This window comes from Chrysemys picta, chromosome 1, assembly GCF_011386835.1.
Source record: "Chrysemys picta bellii isolate R12L10 chromosome 1, ASM1138683v2, whole genome shotgun sequence".
In the NCBI taxonomy this organism is placed as follows: Eukaryota; Metazoa; Chordata; order Testudines; family Emydidae; genus Chrysemys; species Chrysemys picta.
The window spans coordinates 12,846,231-12,866,366 of record NC_088791.1 but is presented as its reverse complement, the minus strand read 5'-3'; the positions used below and the strand labels follow the sequence as shown (position 1 = coordinate 12,866,366).

At 48.5% G+C, this 20,136-nt stretch overlaps 1 protein-coding gene across 2 annotated transcripts in view; it reads right to left on the bottom strand.

The window, feature by feature from the left end:
• Positions 1-20,136, bottom strand: part of LOC101954000 (store-operated calcium entry regulator STIMATE-like) — a 76,637-nt gene that overhangs the window by 29,237 nt on the left and 27,264 nt on the right. For both annotated transcript variants that reach the window (XM_024106343.3, XM_005291923.3), the window contains exons 2-4: positions 9,844-9,892; positions 8,708-8,803; positions 5,799-5,920 (exon numbers count right to left, since the gene is read on the bottom strand). In XM_024106343.3, coding sequence (XP_023962111.2) covers positions 5,799-5,920; positions 8,708-8,803; positions 9,844-9,892 — 267 coding nt within the window. The remainder of the gene's footprint in view (positions 1-5,798; positions 5,921-8,707; positions 8,804-9,843; positions 9,893-20,136) is intronic.

Sequence of the window (20,136 nt, the reverse complement as noted above, 5' to 3'; positions counted from 1 at the left end):
GCTGCTTTCTCTCACTCCAAGCCGTTCCCACACAACAGGATTACTTTTAATCCATGTGGCTTCTACTGCACTGAGCTGTCAGCAAACCCCATACGTCACTGTCGGATAGTGTTATTCGCTGCCTTTACAAAGCCATATGTGCACGGAGCATATACAAAAGGGTTAACTGCAAACCCAAGAGCTATATAGAAGCTAGAAGGCAAATGGAAATTGAGAGTGTGATGGTTTGAATACTCTACAGTAACGTACAAACAGGTACAGTAATAATTCTGCTGGAAGTAAATTTGCATTTAAAGGTAACATTTAATTGAACACAACCTAAGAACGGCTGTACTGGGTCAGACCAAAGGTCCATTTAGCCCAGTATCCTGTCTACCGACAGTGGCCAATGCCAGGTGCCCCAGAGGGAGTGAATCTAGCAGGTAATGATCAAGTGATCGCTCTCCTGCCATCCATCTCCAACACTGATGGAGAGCACCGGCTTGTCAGCTGTGGGGAAGAACGTCTTATTTAACCACAGGATCAAGGGCAGCAATGCACAAGCCTCTCACATAGGCTGCCTCAACGCAACTCATATCCACGGTGCAGGTACCACCTGTCAGAGCAGATTTTCATCGCCCTTAGCATCTGGCAAGACTGCCAACAAGGGTGCCAGGCAGGCCCAATCCAACATGAACATGAATAGAGTCAGAGGCCTGACTTCAGTGGGCACTGGATCAGCCCAGAGATTGGGCAGGGCCCTGGATTCATTGTCCCTCTTTCGAACCACTGGTAACTGAACTGAGAATAGGGCTGAACTTCAGTTTTCATATCGTACAACTGCAGGAGTTAATTCCCGTTTAAGTTCCATGCATTACAGTGATTCCCCAGTGCACTGCCCCTTGCAGAGGCATCTGCACCCGGGCACAGTGGGTGCATGCAAGTGCAGAATTCCAGTTTCACACCCGCTTTGCCCAGGTGTAAATGCTGCCAGGAGGGCAAGGCAGTGAGAGATCAGGCCTTTGGTGGTGTTGGACTATTAGGTCCCCCCCCCCCTCACTTTCCCCCACATATAGGAGTAGTGAGCTAAAATACAAAGTCAGTCCCCTTCCCCATGGCATCTGGATATTTTTGGTAAGATTTAAGCACAAACAGACTGCTCTCCCTTGGCTGCCCAGGACGTGGGAACACTTGTTATGGAAATATTGTATAAATACCATGACAACAGGCCCAAAAGCATCCCACACAGGTCCTCAGTTAAACTCAACAGCTGGCACAGAGCATGCTCTCCTACAGCTAACTTTGACCAGCCAAGTTCAATAGGGTGCTAAGCAGCGTTTAAAGGGTTCTGACCAGCACGTCTTTACATCTCCAGCCAGCAAACTGACCGAATCATCATGCTTGGAACCTCCAGAGTCACTGGAACAACAGGTTCATATCCCAGAAATAGCCGCTCAAGCCCTCCTTTCTGGAGAGAAAACTGAAGGGCATCTATGGGAGGGGGATGAGGATGTAGGTAGGGGGATGAACAGGTGAGAAGGGATGTAAAAAAATATTTTCAAGTGAAATTGACATGCAACGTAGTAACTAGCACCTTGATCACAGCACATATTCGTTGTTCCCTCTCCCCAGTCCTTTATTAGCATAGTGTCTATTTGAGACTACGCTCTGGGGGTAGGAACCACGATTTCATGCGAGTCTGAGGTGCCCGGCACAGCATGGATCCCTATTGCTTGTCCACTTCATTTTAAGTGGTCTCCCACAGCACACATGGGTTCCTTCTGCTTAACAATTTGCCCCTACTTGTATTTAGCTCAGGCAAGGTCTACACTAAAAAAGTGAAGTCAAGCCAACTACGTCACTCAGGGGTGTGAAAAATCCACCCCCTTGAGCAATGTAGTTAAGCTGACCTAAGCCCAGGTGTAGACAACACTAGGTCGACAGAAGAATTGTTCGGTTGACCTAGCTCCTGCTTCCTGGGGAGAAGGATTAACCACAGCAATGGGAGAACCCCATCCTGTCACTGCAGAGTGTCTACACTGCAGTGCTACCATGGCAGTATTTCTAGTGAAAACAGAGCCTCAGACACTTTGGTTACCATCCCCAGGCCTGAAGACGACTGAGGTTTTAGCACTAGGCATGGAGAGGACAATATTCCAGGGGGAAACCACAACCGGAATTTGGAGAGAAGGTTGGACAGGACAGGTTGGAGAGAAGGTTGGACAGGTGCTCCTCACGGTGCCACTTCTACACGCAAGAGGAGCACGGCTGCAGCAATCTCGTCCACTTAAGGATCCAGCAATTTCCCAAGAAAGCCCGGAATCGACCGAAATTTGATCCCCAATTTATCGGGTCAGTGTTAGAAGACTTTAGCCCCCTAAGAGTTATTACGGTCCAAAAGCGTGGAGGAGCCAGGAACAGTTGGAACAAAAAGCAGTCAAGCCGGACAATAGACAGCACCCTAGCTATTCTCCTTGTTAGCCAACTGGCATTCTTCCTCCTAAGCAAGGAGGACTTTGCTCTAGCTGGCTTAATTTTAAAAAGCAGCTTCTGCTCCCTCCTCCATGCCTGCAGCTGAACAGAAAACACAGGGAAGTTTTCACTCATATTAACAAAGCTTTAACTAATCTTAAGAACATAAGAATGGCCATACTGGGGTCAGACCAATGGTCCATCTAGCCCAATATCCTGTCTTCTGACAGCGGCCAGTGCCAGGAGCTTCCGAGGGAATGAATAGAACAGGTAACCATCCCCTGTCACCCATTCCCAACTTCTGGCAAACAGAGGCTAGGGACACTTCAGAATCTTGGAGAGGATTAATGGAGTTTCTTTATAAAGTTTTAACCTCTCTCTCCAGAAGCCTAGCTTGAACTAGCTAAACAAGTCGCTCTTCTGCTGAGAAAGCCGTGGATCTTTTTAATTTCAAAACCAAGTATGTTATAAAGTTTCTCGCCAATTATGTTGTGCCAAGATCTCAGAGCAAGCCAAACACTGAATAAAACCTCGACACCCCTATTGGCTCAAGGTGTCTCTCTAGAGAGAGTGCCCCAATATGAAAAAAATTGGGTAGAGAGGTTGAGCGACTGGTTCAAAGTAACAATGGCAGGCCTGGGAGAATAGAACTGTGGCACCCTGACTTACTTACCATTAGACAACCTACAGTCCAGGTTGGAAGGTACAATAATGCTGCTAAGTTTGGTGCAGAATCTGAAATAAAGCCAGGGATACTGATTCTTTCCCTACTTTTCTAACCATTACACCAGACTCCCATTTGCTGTCTCCAAGGGAAACGCTTGAATTTCCTGAAGAGCCAAGTGATCACATGGAACTTCTCACAGGGGAGAAAACACATTCGGTTTAAAATACCAAGAAAGCTTAAAGAATTTGTTTCTATTATATACACAAGAATATCACTCTGCCCCTCCGTGCCCTAACCATCCAGGCCACATCAAAGTACGGTCACTTCTTCCTCTAGTTAGTACATCTACGATCCATCCTCGTTTATCCCTACAGACCCCCCCCCAAAAAACAACAACAACCCACCACCCTTTCATCCAGGGTCTCATCCCCCAGTCAGATGGCTGCAGCCTTCTCCTTTTTGGCCCTCTAACTACTCATCTGTCAATTAAAACACAAAGACAGCAACCAAGTTACATTCTTGCCCAGATGGTCCTCCCCACTTTGAATTGCTCCACCAAATCAAAGACCAGGCTTCTTGTCTTTGTCTTCAAGGCCCTGCATAATTCTTCAGCCATCTTGTCCTTTGCTTCACCAGCAGCTATCTCCAAACCTTCCATACCACTGCCTAGGCAAGAAGTGCACTGCCTTAGCAAGTTCACAGCATTGCTACACTCTCTCCATTCAAATCCCCCTAGAAGAAAGGTCTAACTCTCCACAACATCTCAGGAGGGTGATCTGGGCAAGAATGTAACTTGGTTGCTATCTATGTGTGTGTCAGTTGGAAGGGTGCAGATGAGTGGTTAGAGGGCCAAAAAGGAGGAGGTTGCAGCCATCTGGCTGGGAACTGTGACCTTAGATGAAAGGTTTTTTTGCTGTAGGGAAGAAGGATGGATATTAGATGCACTAATGAGCTACAAGAGGCACAACTGCAGGGTAATCTGGGATTGTGTTTACAAAAGTATGGAAGCTTTGTTAGAGAGCCCATAACGAAGGTTGCACTGAGACATACAAATTCCACACTTCATACCCACCTATGCCTGTTTTTCTAACCGACATCAGACACTTTTGAAAGCTTAGATGTCTCAGGAAGAATCATGACTAGAAAAAGTCCTTTTAAACTAACTCTCTCTCAGTTTCTAGGGGAAGGAACCTAACCTCACAGGACTGCTGGGAGGATTCGTTTATTTGTACAGCACTTTCAAGATGTGACGCACTAAGCAAGGGCCTCATCCAAAGTTCAAGTCAACGGGAGTCTTTACCCTGATTTCACTTTGGATCAAACTCTAATTGCTTAGATTACCAGATGAAAAGCAACAGGGGGGGAAAAGGAGTCAATCCTGTTTTCATTAAAGTATCCCGGACAATTAAACCTTGACGGGGGTGGGAAAGTGAGAATGTGGCTTTTACTGATGGAATGGTCTAGGAACGGAAGGGAATTCTGTAGGACATGCTGAAGTTTCAGTGGGTCTTTAAGATCACAAAAAAAACAAATTTTTCAAAGCAGTAGGGAAGAATTATTTGTCTTCCCCTCCGAAAGACAGAAGTACTCTACTCACTTAACTTCATCTGCTATTTAGAAAGACAAGTGCTACCCTCTAGCGGAAATATCTAAAAAAAACAGGCTCACAGATCCCAAAGCAGGGGATGAAAGAAAGGGAAGATGATGGTAGAATCTCAGAACTTCAGGCTGAATATCAGAAATACACAAAGTGACTGAGTGATTTCTGAACCCACGATCTAGAAAGAGTTTTTGGGCTGTATTCTATTCTTTAGGACCTATGCAACCCCAAATGGATGAGACTGCTGGCTGGGCATTTTCAGCTACAGATCCTTGATTCAAAACACTTCCTCCATCCAAGTACAAAGCAACCTTGACTAGTCAACATTTATAATGTGGTATAAGGCTTATGTATTCTCCTAGAGAGGCAGCTTGAATGGGTGCCTCACCAATGAGTCGGAGGGGGAATTTTTTACTTTTGCTGAGTAGAAAGAGTTTGTGGATACTGATCTATTTGTTAGCTAATGATTTCATGACATTTTTAATATGAAAGCTAATCTCTAGCATGATTGACAGGTACCTTTGAGAATTAACTATTCATATGAATCATAGAACTGGAAGGGACCTCGAGCAGTCATCTAGTCCAGGCCCCTGCACTCAAGGCAGGACTAAGTATTATATCTAAGGGTACATCCACACTACCCGCCGGATCGGCGGGTAGCGATTGATCTACCGGGGATCGCTTTATCACGTCTCATCTAGACGCGATAAATTGATCCCCGAACGTGCTCCCCGTCGACTCTGGAACTTCACCAGGGCGAGAGGCAGAAGTGGAGTCGATGGGGGAGCCACGGCCGTCGATCCCACGCCATGAGGACGGGAGGTAAGTCGATCTAAGATACGTCGACTTCAGCTACGCTATTCTCGTAGCTGAAGTTGCGTATCTTAAATCTATCCCCCCCCACCCAGTGTAGACCAGGCCCAAGTATTAAAGTATCTTTTTTGAATGCACCCAACCTAAGTTCCATTAGCCTGAATCTTCCAGCAAACATCAGAAGTGTGAACTTGCTGTGTGTTTTGTACAAAGTTGATGTAGAAATATTGGAGGGAAAGGAAGAGGGTCGGGTTGTCCTACACCTACCATACTCTCCAAAGACTAGGCATGTGTACTTCCGATGCTCCACAACCCAGGAGACAACCTTCACACCGAACCAGATCAGCAGCATCCCCAGTGTGGCATCGAGGATGAAATTCATTAGGTAGCTAAGAGAGGGGGGAGAAAACACCCTCTGTAACACTTGAAAATTCAGGCTCAGTTGGGTTCTTAACTCCCAATGAATCAGAATAGATTCTGATAGATACTTTGGAAGTCCCCATTCAGATAAGACAAGCTTCATTATATGCAGTAGTCCCAATTCTCCTTCCTTGTATATTGGTGAGACTATGAAATAACTCCATTAAAGCCAACAGTACTGTTGGTATAGAATCTATACAAGGGAGAAGCCACAAATGAAAGGAGAATTGGGTCCAAAGTCTACCCTGTCCCCCGACTCCTCATCTGTAAAGTTCTAAGATTCTGTTCATGATATGTTACAGGATCAAATTAGCCAGAGAATATCTTCTATGGTATTTAGGAAATCAGTATTCAGTTTTGATTTATTGTATATTCATGAATGATGTGAAATTTTCTTTTCAGAACTCCAAAGAGATAAAGCCCAATGAATGACTATTTCAATATCCAATCCTTCCATCTTTTAATCTATAACCACCTTGGGAACACTTTAGCAAATCTTCCCTCCCCGTACAAAATGGCTTATCACTGCACTGTTACTCAGTGTTAAGAGTAATTCTCTGGGATTTCAGTAGCCTCATACATATTTTAAAGTTACACACGTTCTTAAGTTTCTTTAGAGGATTGGGGCCTAGGCTTTGTATCTCTTCTGCCAGAGTCCATGGACAAAGCCCTGAGATGCTAAATTACCTTGTTCAAGGCTCAGATTACATGGACATAAGTACTTCGATAGTCCCTAACATTAGGGTTGCCAACTGTCTAATCACACAACCCCAACCATCCTTGCCCTGTCCTTGTCCCGCCCCTGCCCCACCGCTTCTCCGAGGCCCTGCCTCACTCACTCCATCCCCCTCTCCCTCTGTCTCGCTCTCCCCCACACTCACTCACTTTCACCAGCCCTGGGCAGGGGGTTAGGTTGCGGGAGAGGGTGCGGGCTCTGGGCTGGGGCCGAGAGGTTCAGAGTGTGGGTGGAAGCTCCAGGCTGAGCCTGGGGCAGAGGGTTGGGGTACAGGAGGAGGTGCAGGGTGCAAGCTCTGGGAGGGAGTTTGGGTGCATGAGGGGGCTCAGGGCTGGGGTCAGGAGTTGGGGTGCAGGAGGGAGTGGGGGGTGCGGGCTCTGGGAGGGAGTTTGGATGCAGGAGGGGGCTCTGGGCTGGAGTACAGAGGGGATGAGGGGTGCAGGCTCTGGCCGGGCAGCACTTACGTCAGGTGCCTTCTGGTTGGCGGTGCAGCGGGGCTAAGGCAAGCTCCTTGCCTGCCCTGGCCTTGTGCTGCTCGCAGAAGCAGCCAGCCAATGGGAACTGTGGGGGTGGTGCTTGTAGGCAGGGGCAACATATGGAGACCTCTGCCCCTCCCAGGGGCCGCAAGGGTGTGCTGGCTGCTTCCCGGAGTGGCATGGGGCTAGGGCATGCAGAGAGCCTGCCTTAGGCCTGCTGCGCCACCGGACTTTAAGTGAGCTAAAGTCTCCCAGACTGGCTTCAGTAGCCTCAGGGAGATAGAGCCCGATTCCAGAAGACTCCTGGCAAAGTGGGAGGGTTGGCAACCCTACCTAACAGTAACATACATGTTAAGGAAGTGGGGGAACACCGAGCTCTGCTGCGCTTTTTTGTTTAAGGTATGAAGAATCAGACTTTGCAAATTAGAAGAGTAGGTTCAACTCTGGGCCAACACCATTTAAAGAGATACTACCAATTTTTTTCAGAGCCAACTGTTTTTTTTTTTTTTTTATAACTATAGCTGGGCTTTCAGAGATTCTAAAGCCAGACGCGACCATTGTGATCATCTCATCTGACCTCCCGTATACCAAAGGCCAGAGAAGTTTCCACGTAATTCTAATGGAGTCAGTCAAAAAAACTGAGGAGTTAAGTCTAGTATGAATAAATGACTTGTGGTAAAGGAAAGGCCAAGTCTTTCTTTTGATTTACACCCCTCCCCCAGTCTTCTACAATAGTGTGAACGCAAATGCTAGTGCGGGAGAGCCAGAAAGTGACACTGAATGAAAATCAGCTGGAAAAACAAGAGTAACAGATTTCAACACATCTTTATGGCTTTAATAGTATGAAGTACTAATAGCACAGGTAAAGGCAGACATTTTAAACGATGATTCTCCTCTAAAAGGCCCGATTTCAGAAAGTCAGACATGCAAGAGACAATTACACATTTAGCTTGCATGTGTACCAAATGTAATTATAATGTGCAAATATATTTATCCATAGGTCTCAGAGTACTTTACAAGGACTGGGAAAAATCTTCCTTCGGCCCCGAATAGGTCACACAGCAATTGACAACAGAGCCCAGATCTCCAGAATCTCAGCCATTGGACAGCTCTGCCCCCCCAAATAACTGCACCGGCAGACCAGGAACGCAGCTGCACATTCATTTTTGCACTTCCAGTAGAGTGCCAGATACTCCACCCAGACGAGAAACACAGACGGTTAGATGGGAATTAACAGCATTAAGAGGATCTAAGTCAGCGTCTGTTTCTACAGTAGAGACCATAGATGCAAGCGAATTTAGATTCCTCCACTCCCAACTATAGAACATTAATGCAAGTGTAACACCGGTAGACCCTGGGCGTCGGCGGGCAGGATCGAACCTGGGACCTCTAGAGCTTAGTGCATGAGCCTCTATCGCATGAGCTAAAAGCCAACCAGATGTTAGCTAAGGCTGTAGAGCGAGCAAACTCTCTCTCCCCTGCTCCGGGACAGAACACCACACCCAGAAGGTGTGTTGGCTACACAAGCACAATGCTATACTCACAGAGAACAGGGATCTTCTGCAGTATGACCAGACAGGAAAACATTAGCAAAGTGGATGAAGAGGGCACCTATTGCTTGCTTGGAGGTATCATAAAACCTGAAAAGATTAGATGCAACAACCTTTCCAATAGCAGCAGTAGAGTGTTAGCCGGCACACGAAATCACACTTGTGAAGATGGGGATCTCAGATCAAGCCTGACACAAGGAGCTTTTGTAATCCACAGGTGGGATTCCCAGAAGCTCTCATTGAAGTAAATGGGAGCAGAGGTAGGCTGGTGGCAAGTGCTTTTGAAAAACCCACCCCCACAAGGAGCAGCAAGCGCGACTCATGGATTTACACCTTTACCAGACATGCATTTCAGAGAGTTCAGTGGATCTGAGCCCCCGGAACATTGAATGCAGCATTAATGAGGGCGCTATTAGGAAACAGGGTGGAGATGTGGGAGGAGAATTGAGCCTCCATAAGCCCATTTAGTCCTGGACCTCCCGGCTGAGGCTGCCAGCAAGAAGGAAGTCAGCACCAACTGTGATGGTGCTTTTCCCATTTGTATACTGGGAACGGGACTGAATCACCAACTTGGTTCAGAGCCCATGTAAGATGACAGGACACTGCGAAAGCTTTTGGTGACTACTGAACTGGGCCAGATTTCAGCTGGTATCTTAGCAATGAGAGGTTCTCCTGCACCGTCATGAAGCCATTCAGTCCCTGATATGAGACCTGTTTCTTCATCCCTTAGCTACAAATGCACAGGTGTAGCAGGCTTCTTGAACTTGGCTCTCACTGCAGCATAACAAACGTTATGTTGGGAACTGCATACAGCTGTCTGGATCTAATGATAGTGAGCTGGTAATGCCTGGAGACTTCTCAACAAACAGTAAAAGGTACTAAATAGGGCCAAATACCCTGTAGCATCTGGGATTACAGTATTTCAATCAATTTCATCCATAATGTGATGGGAACTTTATAGGAAGTACCACCACTAAGAATTTCAGTCTGTTCACTATTTCCATGTTAAACATTTAGGAACAGGAAGGACCAGGAAGCCCATTAATGATCAGAGTAAACATAAAAAGCCGTTCTACGAGACAGAATCTATTCCCCTTAGTTCAGAGCTTTTAAAAAAAGCTATTTCTCACCAGATCCTCCAGGGACGCCTCTCTTCTTTTGGCTCCTGAAAGCGCTTTACTGTAAAGACAGAGACAATTAAAGGTCAGATTTACAAGGAAATGAGAGCTTACTGTATAATTGGACTAAGCAGCAAGATTAGAAGGTAGGATGATTAAGACAAACCCTGACATTTCTCTAGAGACTGTTTTGCCTCTGTTATACTCAGCCCAAGGCCTTCTTTGGGCTAGGATAAAAGGGTTACCCCATACATTTAAGTAATCTAGTGTAGACTAACAAATCCAATAATGGTCACATGAAAGCCTAGGGGACAGCCTTGAGCAGAGGTGGGCAAACTGCGGCCCACGGGCCACATCCGGCCCACGGGACCTCCCCGCCCAGCCCCTGAGCTCCTGGCCCGGGAGGCTAGCCCCTGACCCCTCCCCCGCAGCCTCAGCTCGCTCCGCCACTGGCGCAATGCTCTAGGCGGCGAGCTCTTGCCAGGCAGTGCCACTGAAGAGCCTTGCGCTGACCTGGTGCTCTGTGCTGCGCGGTAAGGGGGCAGGGAGCGGGGGGGCGGGGGGGCTTGGATAAAGGGCAGGGGAGTTCGGGGTGACGGTCGGGGCGGAGGTGTGGATAGGGCTCAGGGCGGTCAGAGGATGGGGAATAGGGGGGTTGATAGGGGTTGGGGCAATCAGAGGGCAGGGAACAGGAGGTTGAATGGGGGCAGGGGTCTTGGGGGGGCAGTCAGGAAGGAGAGGGGGGGTTGGATGGGGTGGCGGGGGGCAGTCAGGAGCAGGGGTTCCGGGGGCGGTCAGGGAGAAGGGGTGGTTGGATGGGGCAGGGGTCCCAGGAGGGGCAATCAGGATTGAGAGGAGGGGTTGGATGGGGCGGCGGGGGGTAGTCAGGGGCAGGGGTTCTGGGGGCGGTCAGGGGACAGAGAGGGGTGGTTGGATGGGGCAGGGGTCCCAGGAGGGGCAATCAGGATTGAGAGGAGGGGTTGGATGGGGCAGGGGTTCTGGGGCGGTCAGGGGACAGAGAGGGGTGGATGGGGCAGGAGTCCCGGGTGGGCCATCAGGGGGCGAGAAGCAGGGAGGATCGGATGGGGCGGGGCCGGGCCACACCTGGCTGCTTGGGGAGGCACTGCCTCCCCTAACCGGCCCTCCATACAATTTTGGTAATCTGATGTGGCCTTCAGGCCAAAAAGTTTGCCCGTCCCTGGCCTAGAGTCTACCATTTAGACTTGGCCAAGCTGGGAGACTCCGAGCCAAGCCAAGGGATCTGGTTGAGCTTTGCAAGCTGGAGCACGAGCAGAGACACGAGAACTGATCATACGCCTGTCAAACCACCAGAAATATTCTCACTCGCTTGGCTCAGGCTCTATCGCTCTTGGAGCCAGGCATGCCACTGGCCCCAGGCGTGTGCTATTATGGGCGTGCCCACTTTTAAACACAGCACTGCAATTTCAAGGATATGAAGGATGTGAGTGCAGTTTCTTGCCACAAAAAACGGGACTTTAGGAGACAACCCTACAGTGGCAGCTGGGTGCACTGATTTCAGAGTAGCAGCCGTGTTAGTCTGTATCCGCAAAAAGAACAGGAGTACTTGTGGCACCTTAGAGACTAACAAATTTATTAGAGCATAAGCTTTTGTGGGCTACAGCCCACTTCTTCGGATGCATATAGAGTGAAACATATTGAGGATATATATATACACACATACAGAGAGCATGAACAGGTGGGAGTTGTCTTACCAACTCTGAGAGGCCAATTAAGTAAAAGAAAAAAACTTTTGAAGTGATAATCAAGCTAGCCCAGTACAGACAGTTTGATAAGAAGTGTGAGAATACTTACAAGGGGAGATAGATTCAATGTTTGTAATGGCTCAGCCATTCCCAGTCCTTATTCAATCCTGAGTTGATTGTATCTAGTTTGCATATCAATTCCAGCTCAGTCTCTCGTTGGAGTCTGTTTTTGAAGTTTTTCTGTTGTAAGATAGCCACCCGCAGGTCTGTCATAGAATGACCAGACAGCTTAAAGTGTTCTCCCACTGGTTTTTGAGTATTATGATTCCTGATGTCAGATTTGTGGGTGCACTGAGTTACCTCTGACTTCTAGGATTTTATCAGTCTAATCTGAGCTATAAACTTCTGATTCCATTCCTAGCTCCTGGAAGTCTCTTTAAGCCTCAGAGATGGTGACCAGATTATCACTGTTACCCTATGAAGTTCCTAATTGTCAACTAAGGATGGTTTCTAATTGGGGATGAGAAAAATGATTCAGAAGAGACACCCACCTGGCCCACTCCAAAATGAAGTGCTATAAACCACTCCAAATTTAGTACTATAACCTCCAAAAACATTGAAAGTAACATTTTAAAGCTACAAGCTTGATTTAAGTCATGGGTGGCATTATCAAAATGTTATCCAACTCGTGCATAATATAGGAGTTAACCAATGGCTGACTGCGACAGAACATGCAGCATATACAGTCTGGGCAAGTTCATCTTGACAAAAATCCTTCCGTTTTTACGTCTCCCAAGTTTGAAAGTGGAGGGGTTTGTATTTAAACACGTGACTGCTGCAGGACGGAAGCGATATCCTGGACCAAAACTTAAGTGCCTTTCGCTGTATCGGAACGATAGAAATTACAAGAAACTAACGCAGAGACTAACACAAGGAGCACTAGGTTAGATGGCACAGCAATAGGGGGGGGGTACACAAAACATTTAATAGTGCAAACCACCCTCGCAAAATACAGTTATATAATCTCAAAGTAAAGGCTTAACCCAAGTTTCCAACACGTTCTTACCAAGGACAACAGCTCGTGGACTTACAGACTCTCCAGCAGCAGGTGAAATAGGCTCATCAGAAAGACAGATGTGACTGATATTAGAGGAGAGGGTTGAAAGTAAGATTATGAACCACCACAACACCCACTAAATAAAAGAATGGGCAGTTTGACTGAACAGTCTTTGCAAGTTCCTAGCAAGGTCTTGTTTCTATTTAATCGACACTGCATAGCCCCTCCATCGATGGCCATGTCTACACTACAAATTAGAGCCACCTAATTTACAACAGCATACAGCCACCGCAGTTATTAAATCGCTTGTGTGCGTGCACACTTGGCTTCTTGTGTTGGCGGTGTGCGTCCTCATCAGGAACGCTTCTATCAGCTGTACTGTCAGTGTGGGGCATGGCAGAACAGCTCCTGAAGGCCAGTAACTGTCGAGCTGGTATTACTAAATCAGCACAGAGAGGCATTTACGGCGGTGGGAACCAAACTTAAGTGAAGCCACTTCCACAGCTAGGTCGATGTAAGACAGCTTACGTCGACCTAACCATGTAGCGTAGACCAGGCCCAAGAGCACGTTCCACGTTAATTAAACCTGTCAGTCCACTTGTGAGATAGGCATCCACATCCTGTTTTAAAGGGAGGAAACTAAATCAGACAGCTTAAGTGACTGGCCCGACGTCACACCAGTAGTCAGTGGCAGAGCTAGGAATATATTGAATTTCTCCAGACTCCCAGTCTGGTATTGTAACCACTTGCCAACATTCCTTCGCTCATGTATAAACAAAGGCCACAGTGATACACAGATTCTCACTTGAGACTCTCCTGGAAAAGGGAACTAGGTTAAAGACGGAGTGGATGCAAGATGCAATCGTAGTGCAGGTCAGCACATGTCTCGGCACAGGTAATGGGATTTCTCATTCATTTCAGAGGGTGCGCATGCACACAGACTAGATCACTACACTTCCCTTGTCAGCCCTGGAGGGAGAGGGAATCACAATAGCATAAGGAGAACCTGTGAAAGCAGCAGGATCAGGGAGAGATGGAGAAAAACTTCCTCAAATACAGATGGATGTTGCAGTTGAGAAGCCAATGTCTGTAGCTGTGCTAAGCTGGTTTCAAACGTGTTACCTCATCTGAGGTGCCTGCTTTCCATAAGGTGTTTCCACTGCAAGGGTCTCCAGAAGCGCCTCACGCTCAGCGTATCCCCGGCGACTAGAGTTTTGAGCCATCTACTTCAACTGTACACCAGAAGTTAGACAGACAGCAGGCAGGCTGGCTTCAGGCAGGTAGCAAATACCGCTCTAGTGCTTCCTCCCACCACAACTCCCAGAGGAGGAGGCGGCTATTCTCAGTGATTTTCCTATTAATGACAACTGAAAGGTCCCTGCAGTTACCGAACAACTACAGCAATTCATTTCTAGCCCAGCCACTTAGAACTGCTCCCACGTTTATCATCGTGGGGGCTGGGGGGCTCTGCGCAGGTACGTTCCAAGGTAGTAATGGGCTAGGGGCACATTTGGACTGGAAAAGCAGTTTGTCAAGATTGTTTTGGCTTGTACTGTACATGGTGACACGAGCATTGTAAGGGGGTCTCAGAAAGGGCAAAGTCTATGTCCCAAAGAGCTTACCGGAATTGTCCTAGTCCGTGTTTGTGCGGTGCTTAGCAGAATGAGTTGTGGCCCCTAGACCCCAATACAAATAGTAACTACCTGACCATCTGAAAGCAGCGAGTATAGCATTAAACCCCAAAACTGTGGCCTTCCAACTAAGTTGTATGAATCAGGAAGTCTATTCTAAAGAGAAAGTCGGTCATTAAACTTAAGACCACAGAAGTTGGTCTGATTTAGTTGGGGTTGGTCCTGCTTTGAGCAGGGGGTTGGACTAGATGACCTCCTGAGGTCTCTTCCAACCCTAATAATCTATGATTCTAAGATGGATCACAATGGGCGGTTTGTTTTGAAAAGCTTTGACAGCTTGGAGCGGGACCCCAGCACAGTTATTTGGAGTCAGTGATTGTTTTCCTTCCAGGTCAGAAAGTTTCAGACACTACTACTACCACCAAAAAAAGTGTTGCCCCCTCATCCCATTTACCACGGTTGTACTCCAGCTGAGCCTTCAGTGATAGATTGATGAATAGTGCCATCTAGTGGGAGGCTGTGTGATGCCGTGTCACCCGGCGGACAGGATATCAACACACATGAGCATCAGTGAATAAGCGTGATGTATAATCCCATTAGAAAAGATAACCCTAGGGGATATATGGTGAACTCTAATAGCCTAACCCTTTTACATATGTACTAGACGGGCTGGCTGAAGTAGCTAGGCATGATTATTAATTATATTAGCAATGCTCAAGTAGTTACTAAGCTGATGACAGCAGGAGTCTGAACAGGCCTTCAAGGTAGGCTGTCTTATCACCACTTTAAGCCACTGTAGTCTGCAATCTACTTGCTTTTCAAAATATTAGAAGATCCAAAATAGGTACAATCTCATTGTTTTCTTGTACTCCCCCATCCACCTGTTGTCTCTTCTCTTATACTTTGGTTGTAAACTCTCTGGGGGTAAGCACCATCTTATGTGTTTGTGCAATACCTGCACAAGGGTTCATCACTAGGAATCCTACCACGATACCTGCTCAGATCTGCAAGCGTGGAACAGTGAAGTGAGTGATGCTGGGTAATTCTGTCCTCAACTTTCAACTGAGGATCTCAGAAATGCTTTACTCGCTCTCACAGTAGAGAAGCAAGGATAAGTTCTTTGTGGTTTGTAAAGAGTATCCTTGTTCTAGAGACTGGGGCACAGGGAAATTCAGCGATTTATCCAAAGTCAGATAGGAAGTCTGTAGGCAAAGCCATCTTGATTGCACTCTGCATACCAAGGCAATATAGATAAGTCATAATAAGTACCAGCAGTGGTAATGATTGGCTACCCAAATCTCTGGACTCCTAGCCTTGGGTTCCAACTACTAGTCAAGCCCCACGCTCTGCATTTTTCCATAAGGTAGGAGATTCTGTTGATAGGAACAGACAATTTGCTACACTGTATCAGACCAGAAGTCCATCTAATCCCATAATACATTAACAGTAGCCACGACCAAATGCTCCAGACTTGCACGGGTAGGCAACCTATGGCACGTGTGCCCAAGGCAGCACGCGAGCTGATTTTCAGTGGCACTCACACTGCCCAGGTCTTGGCCACAGGTCCAGGGGGCTCTGCATTTTAATTTAATTTTAAATGAAGCTTCCTAAACATTTTAAAAACCTTATTTACTTGACATACAATAGTTTAGTTATATATTACAGACTTATAAAAAGAGACCTTCTAAAAACGTTAAAATGTTTTACTGGCACACGAAACCTTAAATCAGAGTGAATAAATGAAGACTCGGCACAACACTTCTGAAAGGTTGCCGACCCCTGCTCCAGAGGAAGGTGCAAAGAACCCTTGTAATCAACAATTATGGCATAATCTGTCCATATGGGAAGTTATTTCCTAACCTCCCCACCACACTGAGGGGACATCAGGCATTTTTCCTCTCAGTGTTGTCCACTCATGATTTTGTTGAGAGTCTTGCAATTTGGTGTTTTTAGAGTCCCAGCTCTCAGAATCTTGTGATTAATAGACAGGTTTTACTTTCATAAGTTTCTAGCCCTCATAGTTAGGGGGGAAAGCCTGAAAATGTGACCCCTGAAGGCTCAAAACACCAGGAGGCTGACTTTCAGTTTCTTATGCTATGAGAATGGTCACGCCTATTGTACCCTAACCAACTTTCTCAGTAGCATTTTGTACACCTCTACCATGTCTCCTCTATGTCCTGATCATGAGCCAGTCTTCAGGTCTACTCCGCCCACAATCAGGATTAATATTCTCAGCCTCAATCCCACCATAGTGAGATGCAGTTTGGGGGCCTTTCAGAGGATCAGATATGTACTTTTATCAGAAATGCCTCCTCCTCACACGTTTTAGGCAAGACAGCTGCACTTGCTCCTCTGCAAGGCACATCTCAAAAAAAGACAGTTACCTTTTCCATAATTGGTGTTCAAGATGTGTTGCTCATGTCCATTCCACATTACGTGCACGTGCTCGCCACATGCACCGCTGGAAGTTTTTCCATCCGTAGGGGACTGGCTCTGGCACCTGTATGCCACGGAATAAGGGGCACCACCGGTTCCCCCCCACTCTCAGTTTCTTCCTGCCGGAAACTCTGACAGTGGGGAAGGAGGGTGGGTCATGGAATGGACACGAGCAACACATCTCGAACACCACCAGTTACAGAAAAGGTAACTGTCTTTTCTTCTTCGAGTGCTTGCTCACGTCCATTCCATTGTAGGTGACTCCCAAGCAGTATCAACAGAGGTGGGTAGGAATTCATGGATGTGTTGATTGCAACACAGCTCTGCCAAATCCAACATCATCGCTGGCCTGCTGGGTGATGGCTTAGTGCGTCATGAACGTGTGCACTGAAGACCACGTGGCGGCTCTGCAGACACCTTGGATGGGAACGTGCTCTAGGAAGGCCGCCGAGGATGCTTGTGCTCTGGTTGAGTGGGCCTTCAATATAGGTGGCGATTTGGCCCACGCTAACTCAGAACAGAACCGGATATAGGAGGTGATCCAGTTAGAGATCCTCTGCGAGGACACCGGAAGGCCTTTCATCCTGTCCACTGTCACAATGAAGAGTTGGGTCAACCTGCAGAAGAGCTCGGTGCACTGCAGGTAGAACACTAGGGCGCGCTGGACATCCAAGGTGTGCAGCTGCCTCTCCTCCGTGTTGGAGTATGGCTTTGGACAGAGAACCAGGAGAAAGATATCCTGGTTAACATGGAAGTGGGACATCACCTTAGGCAGGAAAGCGGAGTGGGGTCACAGCTGGATCTTGTCCTTGTAGAAAACTGGGTAAGGAGGCTCCAAAGTAAGGGCTTTAATTTCAGAGACTCGCCTCACCAAGGTAATGACTACAAGGAAAGCAACCTTCCATGACAGGTGTGAAGTGGAACAAGAGGCCAGGGGCTCAAAGGGAGGCCCCGTGAGCTTCGAGAGGACGAGGTTGAGGTCCCACTGCAGAATCGGGTCCCAGACCGGTAGGAAGAGTCACTCTGTCCTTTTCGGAACCGAGTAGACATGTCGTGTGAGAACACCGATTTGCCCTGGACAAGCTGGTGGAAGGCCAATATGGCTGCTAAGTGCACTTTGATGGAGGAAAGCGCGAGGCCTTGATGCTTAAGGTGCAGCAGGTAATCAAGGATGGACTGCAAAGACGACCTTGTTGGGGAGTTGCCACGCCTCTCCACTCAGCAGGCAAACCACTTCCACTTTGCCAGGCAAGTCGCTCTGGTGGAGGGCTTTCTGCTTTCCAAGAGGACTTGCTGTACCTGACTGGAGCAGGCCCTTTCCTCCGAGTTCACCCACGCAGCAACCAAGCCGTGAGATGAAGATTCGGGTGCAGGAGCCGACTGCAGTCTTGTGAGAGGAGATCCGGGTAGCTGGGCAGCGGCCATGTGGGAGCCACAGCCAGATCCATGAGCATGCCGAACCAATGCTGGTGAGGCCATGCTGGGGCGATCATGATGACTCGTGCCTTGTCTGCTTTGACTTTTGCCAGGACCCTGCTGACCAGCGGAATGGACGGGAATGCGTACATCAGATCCCCTTCCCAAGAGAGAAGAAAGGCATCTGTGAGGGAATCCCTGCCTAGGCCCTGGAAGGAGCAGAACTGCTGGCATTTCTTGTTCTGCCTGCTCCACTTGGGGAGTTCCCCACCTTTGGAAGCGTACCTGGAGGACCTCCAGGTGGAGGAACCACTCGTGGTGAGAGAAGGACCTGCTGAGGCGATCCATCAGTGCATTCTGGATGATGGGGAGGTGCGACACCTTAAGGTGGATGTCATGCTGGAGGCAAAAGTCCCACAGTCGGAGCTCTTCCTGACAGAGTCGACGAATGGGCTCCCTCTTGCTTGTTGATGTAGAACATCAAGGCCATGTTGTCCGTGAGTATCCGTACCATTTGACAGGAAAGATGTGGCAGGAAGACTCCACCGGCTAGGGGGCTGCTCTGAGCTCCCTGATATTTATGTGCAACGTCAGCTCTTCCGGGGACCACGTTCCTTGGGTTTGCAGCTCGCCGGGACGTGGTGAGGGGATATGCAGAGATGCTGGCAATGAGACCTGAACCATCTGCCTGAGTCCCTGGAACGGTGCTGAACACTAGGCAAGCAGCTTGGGCGGTCCCAATAGCGAGGCTGCAGGGACCGGGGCACCTCTATGGGTCTGCGCCACATCACTGGAGATCAGCATCTGGAGCCTGACAAGCAGTGCCGAGTCTGGAGATCGGTGGCCAGAACTCCGTCGGGCAGGCCGCCCGGTGTCCAAGGCGTGGTAGTTCTGTGTGGGCGAGCACTAGCGGGACACTCCCTGTGGTGAGGAGCAGTGCTGCACTGATGGGGACCGCTGGAAAGGTCCTAGGGCAGGTTTACCCCTGGACCGGGGCACCACCGTAGCCAGTGTGGGCGGCCCTGGTAGCGCTGGGATGTCCTGTGCAGCCTGCAAGGCCTCAGGTGCCGATGGCACGTCCAGGTATCTGGGGTGGCAGGTGCGTCTTGGGATGGGCTAATCCGCTCGACCTTCACCGGGGCCGGACTCCCGCTCGGAGGTGAGGAGCTGCCCCTCACGGGTCTTTGCTCCCCTCCAGCCCTCTCCTTCCCTTTCCAGGTGAAGGAGATCATCCCCACCCGGCCTTTCTTTGCTTTGACCCCGGTACTGAGGAGGGAGATTGGCATCGGTCTGAACATGGCACTGGCAGAGCGCTCCACACCAACGCCACGGTGCTGGGGGCAGAGTCCGATCTGGACGGCTCCAGTGCCAACGCCGACTCCATAAGGAGCGCCCGGAGACGTATGTCCCGCTCCTTTTTTGTCTGAGGTTTGAAGCCTTTACACAAACGACACTTGTCGCTGACGTGGGTTTCGTCCAGCACCTCAGACAACTACTGTGAGGATCGCTGATGGGCATTGGCTTTTTACAGCGATCACAGGGTTTAAAGCCTAGGGATCAGGGCATGCCCCGTCCCTAGGCCGAGTCCCATCCGGGACTAACAACTACTACACTAAGGGAAACTATTAACACTTTTTAACTATCTACAGGAGAAAAGTTTGTAACAATGGTTGAGAGAGAGAAGGCTTGCCGAAGCAAGAAGATGTTCCAGCACCGTCACTGGCAGTAAGAAGGAACAGAGGGGTGAGGGGAACCAGCGGTGCCCCTTATACCGCAGCATACAGGCACCACTCCAGGAGGGTGCCAGAGCCGGTCCCCTATAGATACCGCTGAGGGAAAAACTTCCAGCACCTGTGCATGTGGCGAGCACACACACACACACACAGGAATGGACAGAAGCAAGCACTCGAAGAACCACCACTATTTGTGCATTTCTCACTGCCACTCCCTTCCACTCAAAGCCAACGTAATGGGTTACCTAGAATGTTCAGCTAGTGCAGCTCGCTGCAATTCTTCTTCCAAGAACCACCAGCCATGCTAC